We start from the raw sequence: 20,985 nt of genomic DNA, 5'->3' as shown, positions 1-20,985 counted from the left end.
CCGCAGTCTCCATACTGCTGCCATAATAAATCCTCAGAACCTGCATAGGTGTATCACGCTTAGTATAGCGGTCCCTACTTGCTTGTGCTCTTGGCATCTGTATCGGGGACAGACTCTTGGACATTTTAGTATTTCCATTTGAAGGCACATCCTGCTTTTTGAGCCAAAAAGGCCTTCAAGGCAAGAGAACGTCCAGATGGCTGAGTCCAGAGTAGCTTAAATCCACCAGAAGACAGTGATGGATCAGATGGTGTGACTGCTCCCCCTGGCTATTCATGGTGGCTTCCTCTGGACTTAAGGACCTGGATTCTGGTCATGCAGAAGATAGACCATAACATATCCTCCAACTTCTATGTTGGTTCTGCCTCTTCTCTCACAGTGCCCTGAATCCCTGAAGTTCTAAATGCCAGATTAATTATGTGTTCCAGTGGCACAATGGGATGGGCATCCAGGGTGGGGAGGGCAGGAGCCAGCTTTTAGGAGCACAGTTGACCAGGGAGAAAGTTCAGGTTGGATGTGGGGAGGGAAGCTTCAAAAGTCTATGGAGCCAAAAACAAAATTCTGATTTCTAAATTCTGATTTTTCCCTCCCTCTGCAGCGTCACACTGGCAGTTGGGACAAGACAGTCATCGAATACAAGACAACAAAAACTTCCCGGTTGCCCATCATTGATGTGGCTCCCATGGACATTGGTGGCAGAGACCAGGAATTCGGCCTTGAGATTGGACCAGTCTGCTTCTTGTAAACCCAAAAGGAAACCTGACAGTTTAAAAAATAAAATAAAAAACAGCCAAAAAAGAAGGAAATTTCACATGGACTTGAATTTGTGTCTTTTTCTATCCATCATCTCTAAAACTATTTTTGTTTCCGTTAAAAAAAAAACAAAAAAAGCATTAAACCAAAAAAATAAAAATAAATGACTTTTCAAAAATAATTAAGGAAGTGCATCCACTTGCTTGACTTTATTATTATTATTAAAATCCCCAAAGACAGAATGGTTTGATTTTATCTTCTTCTTTAAAAAAAAAAAATCAAGTAATATTGTGGGACCAATATTTGTACATTCCAAAAATACATATATAAAAACCATACAAAATGACAAAATCAGTCGAAACCAAGCAACACCTGAAATACATCTGTATGAAAATCTGGTGTGTTTTTTTTTTCTTCCTGGCAGCAATCAGAGCAATACTAAACTTAGTGGTAGAACCTGCCCATCACAAGCCCATCAAAAATAACCTCCCCTCCTCTCAGCCCAGAGCTGTAATAATAAATAAATCCCAAAATCTACCCATAGACCATCTTTCTCTGCCGGTACCTGATAGAAAGAGATTTATCTTTCTCTCTCTTTTTTATTTTTACTCGGAGCAATGCCACTGAAAAGATGATTCTTTCAGCCATTTTAAATGTACGGTTTTTTCAGTTTTGTTCAGTCGGCAACAGGGATAAATTTGGCGAAGTTATCATAAAAAAAAGGTGTGGCACTGAGTGGTTTTTCGAAACAGAAACCTGTTTGAAGGAAAAGACCAGGTGATAGTGCCTCTCCCTCTCAGAGACATCAGGTAGAGGGGGGGAAAGACAGGTTTAAGAGCTTTAAGTATTTTGTCGGTGAGCAACTGAAGGAAAAAAATGGCCAATAATACCAGGAAGCAGAGAAAATGTAATGTTTAAATGTATATTATTGTTGTATGGATGGCTACCTCACCATTGTCTTTTTCAAGTTCTTTGGGGTAGTTTTGGGGTCTTTTTTTTAATACTAGCATCAGCTTGCATGGAGGGGGGGGGAAGAAACTGGGCAGAGTTTCAGGTTTAGATAAAGGTGCTACCTGTGTCTTTCATATTTCTTTTTTTTTTTTTAGTCTGCTATGTTAATAATTTTCAGGTCCCATGAACTTTTTATTTTTTGAGGTGACGAAACCTAGAAAAACCTCGCCCCGATCACAGCTTTGCTGAAAAGGGGGCCATTTGGTGCTATAGAAATGAGATTATTGGAGGGGGGAAAGCAAACTGGATGCCTTGCTGCCCAGAGATACTTGTGAATTTTTTCTTTCAAAAGGTGCTATTTCTTTTTTAACAAGCAAAAATAATAATTAAAAAAATCGAGGATGAGGAAAAAAATAAATCAAACATTGCTACAAGGGATCAAGGTCTCAGCAGTTTCTGTCTTTCTCTTGTAAAGCAGGTGGATTCTCTTTTGGCTTGTATTTTCTCCCCCATTCCCTCAGTTCTTCCCCCCATCACCACCTCTCTCTCTTTTTCTCTCTTTCTTCCATCTTTCGTCCCATCCCACAAGCAAACACTTTTGCTCATCGCCCTCCCTCGCTGCTGATTCATTCTTCCCTTTCTTATCCACCTCTTTCTCTTCAGCTCTGCCAACATCACCCCTCATCTCCCTTTTTCTCCCCCCCCCCTCCACTTTCTGTCTTTCGTTGGGTTTCCGACTCAAGCAAAAAACCCATAATTCCTCTCTTTCTCACAAAAGGCAGATGTTGTAGGGAGTGTGAGCGGCCGAAGATTCTGTACCTATTTTGTATATGTATAATAATTTGAGATGTTTTTAATTATTTTGACTGCTGAAATAAAGCATGTGAAATGATCCAACACACCGGTTGTTCTTCGGACTTTTTCTGTCACGCAAGGCCAGGGCGTCGGTTGGGAGAACGGGGCAAAGGCTTCCTGCACTTTTACTGGTGTGCCTAACATTTAAAACGTGAGCCGCTTTGGGAAATTATCATTACTAACCAGTGCTAATTTTTTTTCTAGAAAAAGAGGTGCTCCGGAACTCACCATGAAACCTCCCTTGTTGTCTTATAATGGCGCCCATCTCAAGGGTGCCAGAACTGAGTTCCGGCGAGTTCTGGCTAGATTAAAAAATGCCCTGTTGTTAACTGTCATGGCTTTCCTCAAGGAACCAAGGAGGACACAGTTGTGTGAGGGCACTGAGATAATTTTCTGTCAGGGAAGTGGAGCCCAGGCCCTCCATATGTTCCTAGACTTCCAAGTCCCATCAGCCCCTGGTCAGAAATGGTGGGACTTGTAGTCCGGCAAGATCTTGAAGGCCACAGGATCCTTGCTTTGGGGAGAAACATGTCCCTGCGTTTCTCACTGGGAGCCCCACCAATTGACATTCGCAGTGTGGGCATGCTGTAGCCTGAGGAAAAGAAGTCTGAGTTTTGTTCCTTCGCTTAGTTCTTCTGACAACTTCTCCCTTTGCATGGTCCTGTCTCATCCTCACTCTCTCCTTGTATGCCTGGTTATTTCCTCCCACCCCACAACTTCTTCTAGAACTGGTCAATATGTTCCCTGCCCCACCCAATGCTGCTATTAGTCTCAACAACTTCTAACCGCCTGGCTCCCATATTTTTTAACACAGAGAGACGGAAAAAACAAACTTAAGCAGGTAAAGCGCTCGTCATTTTAGGTCCCTGTGAAGAAAAATGCCTCTTGTCACTTCGTGGGTCACGCTCCTCCAGCCAAAAATGCACCACACCTGTCCTCCTGGCTGCCACCCTCATCCTCAGTTCAACAGATTCATTTTGATTTGATTTTTTCCCTCCCCGTCTCCAGATATTTCACCTCAGACATTTGCCCCCGCAGGAATTCCCTGCTGGTTTCCAGCCCCCATGAAATTTCTCTTTTAATCCTCCCTCCCCACCATCTCAAAACCCCCAGAGAGCTGGAAGAAACAAGCAAACAGCCAACCCACCACCCAACCATTCAGTTTCATAAAAGAGTGGCAATGAATTCTGGACAAAAAGACATATAAAAACTGAATACTTATCAAAATGCTGAGGAAGATGGTACTCCTCGAGGCAGGAGGCTTAAGTTCCGACAAATACTTATAAAGCAAATAAACTTTCTGACAATATTCCACCCCCAAAATTTCTTTTTCACACCTGCATTTCTCCCCTCATATATTTCTCCCCCCTCCCTCTTCTCTATGAGCCGGAGAACACCTTTCTTTTAAAGGAAACTGAACAAATTCCAGAAACCAAAAGCCCATCTGCCCTCCCACAAACAAAATATCAGTTCCATTAAAAAAAAAAAAAAAGTGCGCCAACACTACAATGGTCACCTTCCCCTCCTGCAATACATTCTTGCAAAGTGTGATTTATGAGGGTGAAACGCCAGAGCTTGAGTTTGCCTAGTGGCCAATGCCATCTTACCCTTGAAGCCTTGTGCCAACGATCCAAACTGTGTGGGAGAGATGCTGGGGGGGGGGGAATAAAAGGCACTCTGTGCATGCTCAGAAGCACTTATCCGTGGCACTGAAAAGAGATTTCAAGGCTGAGCTGTGGAGGCACATGCGAAGCGGTGGGATCCTGTCTGCAGATGCTCCAAGCCAGAAGGAACAAGCTTCGCAGCCTCATTGCTTCACCTCAACATCCACCAGCCTTTCTTCCTTGGGTTTCTTCTTCCTCTTATCCATTGTCCAGGAACCATCCTTGCCCCTGGTCTCCTTTTCCAGTTTGCCATTATGTCAGATATGCACCAGTTGCAGCCCATCTCAAACCCTACCAGCTCTCTCATGTACTCAGCATTTCTGAGATCTTTGCAAACTAGACGGAGCTTCCCATTCCTTTTGCTTACCTGACGCTCTAAACAGGAGAGGGAGAAGGTTGTGTGAGGGGGGAGAGAACCCTCCTCCTCCTCCCTCACCAAACGCGAGAGCTGGCATCTTCTCCCCACACGCCAGGAAAGCTGGACGGCGTTCAATGGTCCTCATTCAGGAGCTAGCGAGAAGAGGGGCTCTTTGCATCAAAGGGTGCTTTGTCAAAGGGGAAAACGCACAGCAAGGGCATCATGCGCAAACATGCGCACGGTGGATATTTTGCCCCCTTCCAAAGAGGCCTGGTTGTGAAGGCGGAAAAAGCACAGCCGCTCGGACGGCTGCTCATGAATAAGAAGCTTTTGGAAACACAAAGGATGGATGGAGCATTTTCAAAACAACCAACATCTGTCTGGGAAACCCCAAGGCCCAAATGGAGTGGGGTGAAAACCAGTCTCGGCAGTTTCTGCCTTGATGTTGCTGTGTAGCTGTCTTATACAGGGTCAGACCATTTGCCCATTGCAGGGCCGGATTTAGGTTAATGAGGCCCTAAGCTACTGAAGGTAATGGGGCCCTATATATGTCCAGCTGTCCTTTGTCAACAACAAATTATCGCTGTTCTTTTGTGCTGAATATATGCTCTATGGTAATTTATGGACCTAATAGGTATCTAAAGCCATTTGCACATGTTGCCAGGCAACCAGTCCATGCAGAATGTAGGCACCCTATATATAAAAATGAGCAAATGATAAGATGGGCACAGGACATTGGGTATAATATTATGTTTGAAGACTGGGAAAGGTTGTGGACCACTGGGCTGAACTTCACTGCATGTAATGCTCTGAAGGAAAATGTAATGAAAATGATATATAGATGGTACATGACCCCTGTTAAACTTGCTAAAATATACCACTTGTCCGAAAATAAATGTTGGAAATGTAAGGAAAATGAAGGAACATTCTTTCACCTCTGGTGGACTTGCCCGAAAGTGAAGGCCTTCTGGGAAATGATATATAACGAGCTGAAAAAAGTATTTACTTTCACTAAGAAACCAGAGGCCTTCATCCTGGGTATAGTCGGCCAGAAGGTGTTAAAGAAGGACCGAACATTCTTTATGTATGCTACAACGGCAGCAAGGATACTTATCGCTAAGAACTGGAAAACTCAAGATTTACCCACACTGGAAGAATGGCAGATGCAGCTGATGGACTATATGCAACTGGCGGAAATGACCGGCAGAATCCGAGACTTGGGAGAAGAAAAGATTGAAGAAGATTGGAGGAAATTTAAGATTTATTTACAAAAATATTGTAATTTGGTGGAATGTTAAGAAGGGTGCTTGATTACAAAAAATTGGCCATCACTAATCTGGATTTGAATTGGAAGATAAGTGAGATTTTAGAAAACAAAAATTGCTGAAGAATTGCTATTTATCATTTAAAAGAGCGACTATAAATTACATGATAATTTGCTTGGAAAAATGTATTGACAATGTAAGTGTGAACGGGAACCGTGAGGAAGTCCAAAAAGGTTTGAAAATTTGTTAAGACAAAAGGAATGTTGTTTATTATTTTTGTATTTTTTATAAAAAACCCTAATAAATATCTTTATAAAAATATATATATATATAAAAATGAGCAAACCAGTGATACTTCAGGGAGCAGGCTAGCGGGCAGGGCCCATTACTTACATCATAGAAAAAGAGTTTGGATTTGATATCCCACTTTATCACTTTATCACTACCCTAAAAGGTAAAGGTGAAGGGACCCCTGACCGTTAGGTCCAGTCACAAATGACTCTGGGGTTGCGGCGCTCATCTCGATTTACTGGCCAAGGGAGCCGGCATTTGTCCACAGACAGCTTCCGGGTCATGTGTCCAGCATGACTAAGCCGCTTCTGGCAAACCAGAGTAGCGCACGGAAACACTGTTTACCTTCCCGCTGGAGCGGTACCTATTTATCTATTTGCACTTTGACGTGCTTTTGAACTGCTAGGTTGGCAGGAGCAGGGACCGAGCAACGAGAGCTCACCTCGTTGCAGGGATTTGAACTGCCGACCTTCTGATCAGCAAGCCCAAGAGGCTCAGTGGTTTAGACCACAGTGCCACCCTAGTCCCTACCCTAAGGAGTCTCAAAGCGGCTAACAATCTCCTTTCCTTTCCTGCACCACAACAAACACTCTGTGAGGTGAGTGAGGCTGAGAGATTTCATAGAAGTGTGACTAGCCCAAGGTTACCCAGCAGCTGCATGTGGAGGAGCGGGGAAGCAAACCCGGTTCACCAGATTACGAGTCTACCGCTCTTAACCACTACATACACACTGGCTTGTGTAGGAGCCTGCACAACACAAAACACTGTTGCTGTGTTTAGGTTTTATTTTATTTGTTTTTTATCTTATATTTTGGAAATGCAAATCCAGTTTTTTTCCTTTAAAGAGAGTGGGGCCCTAAGCATCATCATCATCATCATCATCATCATTATTAAAGCCCTATACAGGATTGCCTTCAGATGGCTCGGGTGTTGGATAACACCATACCCTCCAACATACCTCCAATGAAAATAGGGACATCCTAAGGGAAAGTGGGGGGCACGGGTGGCACTGTGGGTTAAACCACAGAGCCTAGGGCTTGCCGATCAGAACGTCAGTGGTTCGAATCCCCGCGACGGGGTGAGCTCCCATTGCTCTGTCCCAGCTCCTGCCAACCTAGCAGTTCGAAAGCATGTCAAAGTGCAAATAGATAAATAGGTACCACTCCAGCGGGAAGATAAAGGGTGTTTCCGTGCGCTGCACTGGTTCGCCACATGACCCGGAAGCTGTACGCCGGCTCTCTCAGCCAGTAAAGCGAGATGAGCGCCGCAACCCCACAGTCGGTCACAACTGGACGTAATGGTCAGGTGTCCCTTGACCTTTTAAGGGAAAGTGGATCATTCCAGGATCAAATCAGAAACCGGGACGGCTTCTCTAAATCAGGGACATCCCTGGAAAATAGGGACACTCAGAGGGTCTGTTCAAGATGACCCTAACTACATGTATACTAGCCCCGAAACACCCACTGCCCAGAAATGTATCCATCATCAATATGAAGACTGCTTTGAAATGCCCACTTAGCAACGATGCACTCTCAGGACAGGAAGAACTACAACAGAGTCCGCATAATGCTCCAACTATTCACCTACAATGAAGCTTTTGTGCCGAGTTTTGTGCCTTTGACTTGGACTGGGGGTGGGATATCTTTGCAGCATACTCTGAATTGGCTCCTTCAGAACTCAGGCAATGCTTGCTGTGCAGCAAAATCTGTGCCCCGTTTGACAGAAAATGGATTTTACAGAATGGAAAATGATCATGCAATGATGAGGCTTTGCTGCAAAAAGGACTGCCTTTGTGTTTTGTTCATGCATTTATCCATTTCTCCTCCTAGCTTCCGAATCAAGGTGCAAGGTATATGAGATGTACAGTATGCACCTTCATATTTGCCTTATTAAATCAAACTTTTCACACGGCTGCTCCACAGATTCGGAGGGAGGGAATGCTCCTCTGGTGATGTCACAGAAACTGGCCAATCAGCAGCTACCACAACCACACATATATCTAGGAGATCAAGCTTAGAATCTGTTTCTTTCCCCAGGTAGAGCGTGAAGCGTGCTGAAGATCTGCAAAAACCCGTTTGCTCCAAGCAAATGACAGCTAGATAGAAAAGCTGTGTTCCGTATTGTGGGCTATGGAGACTCCTCCACTTTTCTGCAACTGAATGGAATGGAGACGAGTATAGGAACATGTTGCTTTTTCGTGGATTATGTGCTTTCATGTTATGGTCCTTGGTTAGCCGGTGAACCAGAAAAAGAAAGAAAAACCTGGCTTGCTTTTTTTCTGGATGCAGGCTAAAAAGAGAGTCAATACTTTCGGGAGATGGAGGAGGAAGAGAATAATCCTGGGACATTCTGCTCCAGTCAACTGCCATGGCACTAAATCTGTAGGTTGTTCTTCAGATGACTCTTGATTCCTCCCAGAACTAAAGACTTAAAAACACCAAATAGACTTTTTAAAAATATTGCTTTAATCACTGTTCAGAGTTCACTTGTGGCATCACAGTGCGTCTGTTAACAATGAAAGGTTATTATTTAGTTTGGTGGTAGTGCAAAGGTAGGTATAGTGTGTGTGTGTGTGTGTGTGTGAGAGAGAGAGAGAGAGAGAGAGAGGGGGGGGGAATGAAAGAAAGAAAGAAAGAAAGAAAGAAAGAAAGAAAGAAAGAAAGAAAGAAGTATTTGTCTTTTAACAAGAGTGTCATATTTAAAGTACAAAACTGTAAAATATTTTTATTGGGTGCAACCTCATGAAGCGTTCTGTGAATTGTGAAAGCTGACATATACAGATCTCACCTCTTCCAGTACAAAGCGGGTAATTTTGCCTGAGTTGTCATTTTAGGACTTAAAAACCAAGGGGGGTTGGACCTGTACTCTTTTAAGACAAGGGGCTTCTATAATGTTCTATTTGACAGTTTTTGTTGTCCAGCTGCAACATACTGTGTGAACCAGGGGTGCAGAACATTTGAATCTATAGCTCGGGGTGTCTGTGAGCATGTGGCAGTCAAAGGTGTTGAGGTTTTCTTTGTACAGAGCAGGAAGTAGGATTAGGTGAATATGTCCATTTCAGATTCTCTCTGTTTTTCATTTTTCCAGTCTTAAACTCAATTCTCCGCCCTGTCACATTAATTTTTATTCATTGTTTTCTTTTTTTAAAAAAAGTAATTGTGAAAATTAAACAGCATCTTAGTGCAAATTTCTCCATATACACACATGTCAATACAATTTTATGCACGTTTTTGCAAGCAATTTCCCCTAATGTAATGCAATTTGATATGTCAGTTCCAATAATCATACATTTCTGCGTATGTGCATTTTCTTTACTCATTACCTGGCTGGAGAACTGCATGGCAAAATCCAGACAACACTGAATTCCGAAGAATGCTTCAGGTCACCTAATGTTCAGTGAAGTGTGATTTATGTATGTTTGCCTTTAAATGTGAACTGAACCAAATTTCTCTCCCATTCCTAGCTGGGTAGGCAGCATTTTCAGAATATGAGGTATTGAGGATTTCTCTGTGTGAAATGAGAGAGTAGGATGTGCAAGGACACAGCATGTGCTAAGGGGGTGTGGGAGATTTATTATATTCATTAATAGATCCATGCTGAAGTGGGTACAGTAAAAAAAAAAAAAAGGTAAAGGACCCCTGGACAGTTAACTCCAGTCAAAGTCGACTACGGGGTTACGGCAATCATCTCGCTTTCAGGCCGAGGGAGCTGGCATTTGTCCACAGACAGCTTTCCAGGTCATGTGGCCAGCATGACAAAACTGCTTCTGGTGCAACAGAAACCAGAGCACATGGAAATGCCGTTTACCTTCCTGACGCAGTGATACCTATTTATCTACTTGCACTGGTGTGCTTTTGAACTGCTAGGTTGGCAGGAGCTGGGACAGAGCAATGGGAGCTCACCCCATCGTAGGGATTTGAACCGCCGAGCTTCTGATCAGCAAGCCCAAGAGGCTCAGTGGTTTAACCCACAGCGCCACCCGCGTCCCTGTCGGGTGTTTTAGGTAGGCAATATTTCCTGCCCTAACTGGAGATGTCTAGAATCAAACCTGGGACTTGCTGCAGAAAGCAGTTGCTCTACCCCTGAGCTACATCCTTTCTTTCTAGCCAAGGTGCACCCCTGTCTTGTCTGACTTAACCCTCCATTTGCCAGGCTTCACACAGCCTGTATTATCTGTTCTATCTTGCTGTGTTACATCGTCATGATATTAACCATGCAAGTGAAGGTAAATAAATAAAATAATAAAATAAAATAAATAAAAACAATACAAAGAAGGGTGTTCAACCTTTTATCACTACAAGGTGCAAAATGGTAATCAAGGGACTCTTTGATCGCAGTCACTCTATGGGCTCAAACAATATGAGGTATTGTTGTGATGTTACCCACAGAACTCTGGGCACTGTAGTTCTGTGACCAAGGTTACGTACCCACAATGCCTGGCACTAGTAGCTCTGAACTACCCACCCACCACTTGGATATGTAGCAAAAACACAAAAACAACATTGCCCCGGGAGTCAAATTGCTTAACCCTACAAACATATGCACAGAGTTACCGAATTCCCACCATCATCCCAGTTCCCACCATTATCAAAGTGGAAATAAGCAGGAAAGCAAAATCCATTCTCCCGAGTTTCGAGAGAAGTTGCCTCAATATTGAGAGAAGTCTTTGGTGGGGACATTCTCCACAGCCTCGCTGGATTTGACCTGTTGGGGGGAAAGAGGAGGGGGGAGTTTAATACCACATGCATTTCTTTGGCTTCCATTACTGAGAAGGGGGAACGGAGACTACAAGAGGGGTCACTCATCCACCAGAAGGTTTCTGTGCATAGCTGTCAACTTTTCCCTTTTCTTGTGAGGAATCCTATTCAGAATAAGGGAATTTCCCTTAAAAAAAGGGAAAACATTGACAGCTATGTTTCTGTGTCTTTGTACTTACAAAAAAGAAATAAAAAGGTTCCCCTCCCCTGCAAAAAGGAAAGGGTTTTTTTATTATTAAAATCATTCAACATTAATACATACATGTTATGAATATGCATAAATCCTGTCTTGACTGAGCACTACCATTATAACCTTTTGACTTAAAAAAAAGAAAAGAAAACGCACCTCTTTCCTGTATCATAAAGGGATGAACTTTTGCTTAGAAACACTGAAAAAGAGACTAATTCTTCTCAGTTGCGAAAAAAAGTTCACCCCGAAATGAAAAGTTGGTATCACCATATATGTAACATTGCTACTCATAAGTATTAGCAATTTTTAAAACTTTATGGGACTATTTAGAACTTTTAGAGCTGTCTGGAAATTCCTAAAACTATATTGGAGAATCACTGGAAGCCAACAATACTCCAGATACTGAGAAGTAATCAGTGCGCAGAATGCGCAATCAAAAGTGATGTGGGAACTTATGGTGCTTGCTTCAGAAACAAAGACAAACTGCAACCTTGATTCATTCTAAGAAGTAAGAACTGATGTACAATGTACAAAGCATTATAAACTTTGCAATGATGTACAATGTACAAGGCACAAGTATTATAAACTTTGCAATCTCTGTTTTTCCTGTATTATAATACATGCTGTGTGTATTACAGAATACACTACAGTGGTACCTTGGTTGTCAAACTTTATCCATTCCGGGAGTACGTTCAATTCCTGGAACCATTTGAAAACCAAGGCGCAACTTCTGATTGGCTGCAGGAGCTTTCTGCAGTCAATCGGAAGCCACGTTGGACATTCGGCTCCCAAGAAACATTCACAAACCGAAACACTCACTTCTGGGTTTGTGATGTTTGGGAGCTGACTTGTTCGGGAGCCAAACCGTTCAACAACCAAGGTACCTCTGTATATAGTTACATATACAAAAATCAATTTATTGATTTGGGGGTAAAATCTTTTTTTCAAACAATTTGGAAATGACAGTTCATTCCATTGTTTTTAGGCCAAAGTTCGTCTAACTAAGCTACAGGAACACAAGATTGTAAAAAAAAATGTTATAACCCTACTGAACATGCCTGTTCCCAGGCATCCAAGGCCCCATTCAGCTCTATGGCTCCACAGTGGCTGTGGAGGAACTCACCTGACAAACGTTCACTGCTGAGCCAGGATGAGAGGCACCTGGGCAGTGTCGAAGCGGGCGCTTCTCATGGGATTGGTCCTCTCACCTGTGCGGACGTTGAACATGGGCATGGTGGAGAGGGGCCGGGGAACGTCTCGGGTGCTGGCCATCTCCCTCAGTTCCTCGGTGTTGTCGTGGATTGTGTGGTGATGCACCATTTGGATACTGAAGAAGAAAAGAAATGGTATTATCCCCACAGGGTTGACGTGGGAATAAAATGGGAAGGGAGGGAACCATTTACAATGGTACCTTGGTTCTCAAACTTAATCCATTCCGGAAGTCAGTTCCAAAACCAAAGCATTCCAAAACCAAGGCGCACTTACCCATAGAAAATAATGCAAAATGGATTAATCAGTTCCAGACAATTAAAAACAACCCCCAAAACAGCAATTTAACATGAATTCTACTATCTTGCAAGACCGTTGATCCATAAAATGAAAGCAATAAACAATGTACTGCAGTCACACAATCGATAAATCAATCAATCAGTAACTGAACTGGCTTCCACACAGTCACAGAAACAGAACAAAAAAGAGCTGCAAAAACAAGAAAAACGTAAAATAAATAGCAAAAACAGACAGACCTCAGCGTAACACTTAAAACGGAAGTGTGGCACTCAAATCGGAAGCATAACACTAAAAACGGAGCACGTTCGGCTTCCGAAAAAAGTTCGCAAACCGGAACACTTACTTCCAGGTTTGCAGTGTTTGGGTTCCAAGTTGCTTGAGCACCAAGGCGTTTGAGAACCAAAATACCACTGTACATGACTGAGAAGGAGAAGTGAGATATAAACAGGACCAACCCACCCTTGAGGCAAGGTGAGGCGACTGCCTCAGGTGGCAGGATCCATAGGGTCAGCAGATCTCAATGTAGATATTTAGTCTCCTCTTGTTCCTGAAGTAGATCTTCCCTCATCCCTTCTTCCCTGGCAGGGAGGGAGGTGCCATTTTGTGGTCCTCCTCAGGCGCCAAAATGTCTTGAGCCGGCCATGGCTATAAATGTGGTAATAGTAATAATAATCATGGGGCACAAGGATCAGTTGACCTGGCTTTATGATGATGCATGAAATGTATTGGACTTTAACTTGCAGCTCCCCTCCAACAGCCAAGGTGGGAGTCTTATTGTGGCCCTGCTTACCTGGAGACTGAGCCTGGGCCCTTTTCTGTGCTACATATTCTCTCCATCACTCAGCTGACATGTGGACACTGAGGTCCAGCTCCGAGGGCCTTCTGGCGGCTCCCTCACTGTAAGAAGTGAGATTATAGGGAACCAGGCAGAGGGCAGTAGTGGTGCCCGCCCTGTGGAATGTCCTCCCATCAGATGTCAAGGAGATAAGTAAATATACAACTTTTAGAAGGCATCTGGAGGCAGCCCGGTATTGGGAAGTTGTTAATGTGTGATGTTTTATTGTGTTTTTATATATGCTGGAAGCTGCTCAGAGTGGCTGGGGCAACCCCAGTCAGATGGATGGGGTACAAATATTACTACTACTACTACTACTACTACTACTACTACTACTATTCTCATTTGTTGAGTTAACAAATAGTTCAGTGTGTGTGTTTTTTAAAAGAAAATAGCAAACCATTAAGTGGAAGAGGCAGGCATGTGATGCAAAACCTCAGGCAGTATCCTTGTGGCATCATAGAACACTAAGCTGACATCACAGAGCACCCAGCTTTGTTCCCATGGCAACTAGCTGGACCTAAATACTCAAAATCTGCCTGAGAGATAGCAGGATTGATTTGCCTTGCAGCTGAGCACCATCAACTTGAAATCCTCTACCCACCAAGGCAAGCAAACTCAAAAGTACTGAGAGAGGTTGAAAAGAGATAACTGTTTATTCAGGAACCCCCCCAGTATCGCAGCAAGGATTGGGTGAGCGCGCGGGCGAGTCAAGTTGCGAATGTGACAAGATATTCGGAGCCACAGAATCTCCAAACCCGTTTACGTTAATTGACAGACGTGGTAGACACGTGCAGACAATATAGACCAAGAGAGAAAGACAAAAGCAACACCCCCATTGACTTTCTTTAAATCTGAGAAGGGAGAGAGACACATTTCCCTCCCAGATAGAAACGAGCCGACAGAACTATCCACCCAGAAACAACAAGAAGGTCAAACTGAAGGCACTTTCTGAGCAATATGATGGAGTCAAAAGAATTTGCGGACGTTCCTTCGGCTGATGCATCTGAAACTGGCTCAACCAACGGAGACTCAGCTCCAGAAGACACTGAAGAATCTGATGTTTCCCCAAACATGCAATCCCTGGGTTCCTCTGAGGACCCTTCGTCCCTGGATCCTTCCTTGCAGAGAGGCAGAAGAACTCCTGGGGCAAGGACTGCTTCCGACCGCAATCCAACGAGAGCCGCTGTGCCCAAGCCACCGACCACCCACCTTTCCTTGCTGATATTCACAGCCGTGGCCACCTGCCGGAGAAAGACTGGGCTTTCCCTGCAATCTCTCCAGAAGACCGTGACCGACATGGGCTATGACATGGAGGAGAAGAAGCACTACTTCATGAGGTCCATCAACAACATGGTGTCCAAAGGGCAACTCTGGCAAGTGAAAGGGAAGGGAGCCACGGGCTTCTTCAAGGTCAACCCCAACATCGTCAAGAAGTACCAGCCCAAGATGAGAGGCCGGAAGGCCAAGGAAGCTGCCAAGAAAAAAGGCAGCCAAGCTACGTCCAGGAGTGGCAGGAACAAGAAGCAAGGGAAGGCAGAGTCCGGCCGAGGCGCAAAGAGAAGCAGGGCTCTCTCTCTCCCAGCTGCCCAGAATCAGGTCAAAGTGTGAAGGGTGCTTGCTGTGTCCTCCAGAGTGACTTCCGCATCCTTATGACGAATAAAGCAAGCCCTGTATTTAAAATTCACCGGTGTCTGTAATTTTTCCCATTCCTCAAAAAATCAAAATCACATATAAGTGGGGAAGGGGGAGGACGAAACTAAAAAACAGTGTGGGGGTGGGTGAATTGTCTTTTTCCAGTCTGTAGGTCCCATCATCATCATTTAAATTTGTATACCGCCATATACTCGCAGGTCTCAGGGTGGTTCTCGGGATATAATCCAAACACAGAAATGCGAAACGCACAATCGAAAGAAAAACAAAAAACCCAGTAACACTGCCAACACATTTTAAAAGGGCACCGGATGTTCATTGGCCAAAGATCCGGTTAAAAAGGAACATTTTTGTCTGGCCCTCGAAGGCTTATAATGAAAGCGCCAGGTGAATTTTTTTTAACCCTTTACAAAGCATTTGAAGACACAACAAAGCGAACTGGACTCCTTGGCTGGTTTTGAATAAACATTCACAAGCTTTTTATTGATAATAATCAGCTAAATAGTTTGAGGATCTATACAACTGTGTAACATGCAGAAAACAGCATTTCTAGAGAAATCAAAGACTGGAACTGGGGGAAGTCGGGGGGTGGGGTGGGTGGGTTTTGTGGGGGGAGGATAATATGTTTCTGGATAATATGTTTTGTTTTAATTTTGAATAAAAAGTTGTTTTTAAAAAAGGAACATTTTTGTCTGGCCCTCGAAGGCTTATAATGAAAGCACCAGGTGAACCAGGTGATACCCCGCCCATCTGGCTGGGTTTCCCCAGCCACTCTGGGCAGCTTCCAACAAAATATTAAAATACAATAGTCTATTAAACATTAAAAGCTTCCCTAAACAGGGCTGCCTTCAGATGTCTTCTAAAAGTCTGGTAGTTGTTCTTCTCTTTGACATCGATGGGAGGGCGTTCCACAGGGCAGGTGCCACTACCGAGAAGGCCCTCTGCCTGCTTCCCTGTAACTTGGCTTCTCGCAGTGAGGGAACTGCCAGAAGGCCCTTGGCACTGGACCTCAGTGTTGTCACGCTCCAGAACTGTCGTGGACGAGGCCTCCTTTTTCATCCACAATTTACTCACCATGTGGCTGTCGTCATTTTTCCTTGGTGGATGTTTTTTAATTGTACTTATTCTTTACTGTGAAATCACTTCAAGGAAGGCTTTCATGAATGGGAAGGGGGCAAATGCTATTCAATCCCCTTTCTGCATTAATCTGCAATTTTGGCAGCAGGTGTGCGGGTGTTAAATGTGTATTTAAGATGTACTTTAATAGATTATTTACAGGCATCGTTTACCTCAGAGTGCATAATTTAAATGTGCTTTTGCTCTTGAAATGAGTTGGGTACATTGGCAACATTTTTAATTGCCAGTAACTGCACTACATTTAGATCTGGCGGTTAGCAAAGTACTTATCTGCACATCAGTCCAAAAGGTGTAGGAAATTTCATGTAGGAATTTGCAGAGTTTGGATTCCTCAAGCATCCCTAAGGGCAGAGCCACCTACCACATCAGAGGAGATAGGAGCCACCAGTGTACAGTCGTACCTCGGAAGTCAAACGCCTTGCGACTCAAACATTTCGGCTCCCAAACACCACAAACCCGGAAGTGAGTGTTCCGGTCTGCAAACATTATTTGGAACCTGAATGTCCGACACGGCTTCTGAGTGGCTGCAGGAGCTTCCTGCAGCCAATCGGAAGCAGCGCCTTGGTTCCCGAACGTTTTGGAAGTCGAATGGACTTCCGGAATGCATTCCCATGAGCCTCCACAGCAGCCGGAGGGGACGGGAAAACATTCTAAAATGGCGCTGTGCGTCCAGGCGAGAAAGGAGGCACAGTGTCAGGCCACAACCACCACTCATGGGAAAGACTGCGAGCAGCCATTATATTAGGACTTGTAGCTTTGTAAAAAAAAATGTGGCTGCAAGAGGAAACGATGGGTGTACGTTCACAATACGGGCAGGACTTCCAGTTAGCCTCATATCTTAGGAATTTGTCCGTACCCACCTATCGGCGTTTATTTACCAAAGCTAGATTAAATGTGTTTCCATCGGAAGTTCTAAACGGTAGACTGAGAGGAGTCCCTTGCCAGAACAGGCTTTGTTGTTGTTCTCAGGACGTCGATTGCATGAACCATATCCTACTGCATTGTGGGCAGTATGAGCAAGCAAGGGATCAGCTGATCAAACCCTTACTAGCAAATTTGCCAGGAAAATCTGTAGCCTCCCATATTAAAAACCTTCTGGAGGATAGGTCAAACGATATTACGCTGACCGTGGCAAAGTTTCTTTTGGAGGTTGCAAGAAACAGAGACCATCGTGCTCTCGACATAGCAAAATGACTACCTTGGTCTCTTTTGCCTGTTGTTTGGTTATCTCAACTGTATCTTGTTTTGAAACTGTTTAGTGGATCTATGGACCATACTAAAGATAGCTAGATAGATGATAGATAGATAGATAGATAGATAGATAGATAGATAGATAGATAGATAGATAGAAGATAGATAGATAGATAGATAGATAGATAAATGATAGATAGAAGATAGATAGATAGATAGATAGATAGATAGATAGATAGATGATAGATAGATAGATAGATAGATAGATAGATAGATAGATAGATGATAGATAGATAGATAGATAAGATAGATTAGATAGATAGATAGATAGATAGATAGATAGATAGATAGATAGATAGATAGATAGATAGATATAGATAAAGGTAAAGGTAAAGGTACCCCTGCCCGTACGGGCCAGTCTTGACAGACTCTGGGGTTGTGCGCCCATCTCACTCAAGAGGCCAGGGGCCAGCGCTGTCCGGAGACACTTCCGGGTCACGTGGCCAGTGTGACAAAGCTGCATCTGGCGAGCCAGAGCCGCACACGGAAACGCCGTTTACCTTCCCGCTGGTAAGCGGTCCCTATTTATCTACTTGCACCCGGAGGTGCTTTCGAACTGCTAGGTTGGCAGGCGCTGGGACCGAGCAGCGGGAGTGCACCCCGCCGCAGGGATTCGAACCGCCGACCTTTCGATCGGCAAGTCCTAGGCGCTGAGGCTTTAACCCACAGCGCCACCTGCGTCCCCCTAGATATAGATAGATACACACAAACATGTCCCCTGGTTGTATCGGACCTCCATCTCAAAAGACTGAGAAGAAGCTGCCCTTTCTCATGTCTTTGGATCAGATGTTAATCATCTCAAATAAGAAGCACAAAAACAGAGACACTTCAAATACGACACTTTATTCTTTTTCCTCCTTACACACAGTGTCAGCTATGGGAACCTGTCATCAGCATAGGACTCTGCAAGTCAGACGGCTTAGATGTCATCCTCTTGGTCTTCTTCTTCCTCCTCTTTCTGCTCTTCCTCTTTTTCTTCTTGGGTACTTGCTTCGGCTTAAGATCTGGCAAGGCCTTCCCCTTCCCTTTCCCCTTCCCTTTCCCCCTTCTCCTCCTCTTCTGGCTCCTCCTCAGCAACCTCATCATCATCCGGCTGATGGCGTAGCAGCCAGTGAGCCCTCGGCCAGTCAGCTTCCGCAAAACACCTTTGGCCACCAAGGCCCTCAAGACCCTCTTGAAGTAGCTCTTCTTCTTCTCGAGGTCGTATCCGGTGGCCGCCACACTCTTCTTGAGGGCTTGCAGGGAGACGCCGTGGCGTTTCTCTCCCGAGGCCACCACCTGGAAAATGAGCTTGGAGACACCGCGCTTCGGAAAGAGGAATTTCCAGGGGAAGGAAGGTTTGTGGAGTTCTCTGCCTTTCGTTTTGGACTTGGAGGTAGCCTTCAGGTGTTCGCCGGAACATGACGGCTGAGGCTCCCTTAAGGCCTGGTCTTCCTGATGTGCCGGGGGGTCAAAGATGTCCGCCGATATCTTCTCCTCTGAGCACTCCTCATTATTAACCAAGAAATCAATCTGCATTTCACCTAAGGCACTCATCTTCTCCTTAAGCCTGGCTTGTGTTGGTACATCCCTACGCTACCTGCCTCGCAGCTGAGGAAGATGTTGGGTGGTGATATCCTGTGCAAGGCAGATATGACAAAGCCATCCTGCTTTGCCAGAGGTTATGAGGTTACAGGGGAGGGACTTGGACTAAATGGTCACCAAGGAAACAGCCCGGTGCATTGTGGGATCACAAGCCCCCTGTGATGCTGCTCCCATGTGATGATGTCATCAACAAAGGTACATTTCTATTCATGCATGGTAAGCCCCAAGGCGTGTCCAATGGCCCAGTGACATCCCTATCCTGTTATAGACCAGAATATTTATTGTATTCAGACACCAGTGATGTCTCCCACTGTGACCAAGGGCAGTAGGCCCATTTAGGCTGTGCAAGACAGGTGTCAGGCTCCAGGCACTTGGCTTCCTCCCCCCCCCCCTTTTTTTTTTTGCTGCAGGACAAAGCGAAAAGAGTCCCTGACCATTTAAAGCAGGCATAGGCAAACTCGGCCCTCCAGATGTTTTGGGACTACAACTCCCATCATCCCTGACCACTGGTCCTGTTAGCTAGGGATGATTGGAGTTGTAGTTCCAAAACATCTGGAGGGCTGAGTTTGCCTATGCCTGATTTTTTAAAGAGTCTTTAATGATCACAGCAAAGAAACAAGTTTGGGAGATGGAGAAAACCTGATTCCCATTCTTTTGGGGGGAAATATAAATTTGAAAGGACTAATTTTACCAAGATTGCTATCATAGTAGCAGGGAACTTGAGCAGACCTACAAAAAGACTTAAAATCCATTTTCTGTCTTTGACTTTTATAAGAGACATAAAGTCCAGAAGGAGTGATCTACTTTACTCTGGAACTTTAAAGTCCCCTCAGAAATTTGCTCCTGGGGCCACGGACCCCCTGCACCCCATGCTACACCACTCCATAGAACACACAGCTCCATCACCCCAACACCACTCCCCACTCATAGCCCATTCACTGAGCATCCACCCTAACTAGTTTGCAAGGACGTCAGGTGACTTCCACTATTTACCAAGCATCCGTTCACCATCACTTTCCTAACCGCATAAAGTCCAAGATTTGGGGGAAGTGGGTTTGTCGCAAAAGAGCTCCAGATAAATGCTAAAATTTGCCAGCCTGTGATATTTCTCACCCAGAAATATCAACTGTCTGGAAGTGACCTCAGCCTGTCTAATGGTGGGACTGGCTCTGTAGTCATGGCATGTAAGGCAGGAATTTCAAAATGATTGCAAGGATTTGGTCAACAGAAGAAGAAGAAATTCATACATTCAATACCCGTGACGGATATGTAACGCTGACGTGTGGGTTTTGTTTCATCCACATTTTCAAATAAGGTGTGTACTTCGGATCACCTCACTTTTAAAAGACGACAATAGAAAATGCAAAAAAGGGTGTGGCTGAAAGGGGAAAAGCAACTTCTGAAATACAGACACTGGGTGTGGGGTATGTGGAAGTAATGATTTCACATTTTCACAAACCACTCACATGCAAATGGAGGCACAACTACTTACTCTGAGGTCTTCTCGTCCCTTTTCTGCCTGCAATTTTAAAAAGGGAGAAAATGGGGGTTAGGTCCAATTTGGCAACAGAAAACCTTTAATTTAGTATACTCACGGCTCTACCGTCCTATATACTCTAGCTGAACATTTTCTGGACCTGTCCTTGGTAAATTACTGTTGGATTTTGAACCCATTTTTGCCTTTTGGGAGACTGTGAACATGAAGAAGAAGTACTGACCATAGAAGAGTGGCAGACTAAGCTGATGGAATATGCAGAGATGGCAAGACTGATGGGAAAGATCAGAAATCAGGAAGACCAAGTATTTTCAAAAGACTGGAATGACTTCTAACATATTTGAGAGATCATTGAAAACAGTTCAAATCATTGGCGGGAATACAGTGACACTCATAATGTAACATTGGGTACTATGATTACCGTATTTTTTGCCCCA

The 20,985-nt window shown here is 44.3% G+C and overlaps 3 protein-coding genes and 1 long non-coding RNA gene across 7 annotated transcripts in view; 1 reads left to right on the top strand and 3 right to left on the bottom strand.

Moving 5' to 3' along the window:
• COL1A1 (collagen type I alpha 1 chain) overlaps positions 1 to 934 on the top strand; it is a 44,492-nt gene extending 43,558 nt beyond the window's left edge. For all 3 annotated transcript variants that reach the window (XM_083709007.1, XM_083709008.1, XM_083709006.1), the window contains one exon: positions 599 to 934. In XM_083709007.1, the coding sequence (XP_083565133.1) occupies positions 599 to 745 (147 nt within the window). In that variant the 3' untranslated portion in view covers positions 746 to 934. The remainder of the gene's footprint in view (positions 1 to 598) is intronic.
• The window catches only part of LOC310830303, a 32,228-nt gene extending 27,487 nt beyond the window's left edge, over positions 1 to 4,741 (bottom strand). The window contains exon 1 of the long non-coding RNA XR_014557562.1: positions 4,591 to 4,741. This is a non-coding gene — a long non-coding RNA (uncharacterized lncRNA). The remainder of the gene's footprint in view (positions 1 to 4,590) is intronic.
• A 5,672-nt stretch (positions 4,742 to 10,413) lies between these two features.
• The window catches only part of SGCA (sarcoglycan alpha), a 31,511-nt gene continuing 20,939 nt past the window's right edge, over positions 10,414 to 20,985 (bottom strand). The window contains exons 8-10 of one of the 2 annotated variants that reach the window (XM_083709687.1): positions 20,546 to 20,572; positions 12,208 to 12,411; positions 10,414 to 10,841 (exon numbers count right to left, since the gene is read on the bottom strand). In XM_083709687.1, coding sequence (XP_083565813.1) covers positions 12,219 to 12,411; positions 20,546 to 20,572 — 220 coding nt within the window. In that variant the 3' untranslated portion in view covers positions 10,414 to 10,841; positions 12,208 to 12,218. The remainder of the gene's footprint in view (positions 10,842 to 12,207; positions 12,412 to 20,545; positions 20,573 to 20,985) is intronic. The other variant, XM_083709688.1, reaches the window with a different exon arrangement.
• Positions 18,294 to 19,240, bottom strand: LOC310830214 (uncharacterized protein). The gene has a single exon (XM_083709945.1). The coding sequence runs from the start codon at positions 19,003 to 19,005 to the stop codon at positions 18,340 to 18,342; it is 666 nt and encodes a 221-aa protein (XP_083566071.1). The 5' UTR covers positions 19,006 to 19,240; the 3' UTR covers positions 18,294 to 18,339.

The sequence above is a fragment of the Podarcis gaigeae genome, assembly GCF_964106915.1.
Source record: "Podarcis gaigeae genome assembly, chromosome: 13".
Lineage (NCBI taxonomy): Eukaryota > Metazoa > Chordata > Lepidosauria > Squamata > Lacertidae > Podarcis > Podarcis gaigeae.
The sequence above is the reverse complement of the archived record's forward strand: the minus strand, read 5'-3'. Positions and strand labels throughout refer to the sequence as shown.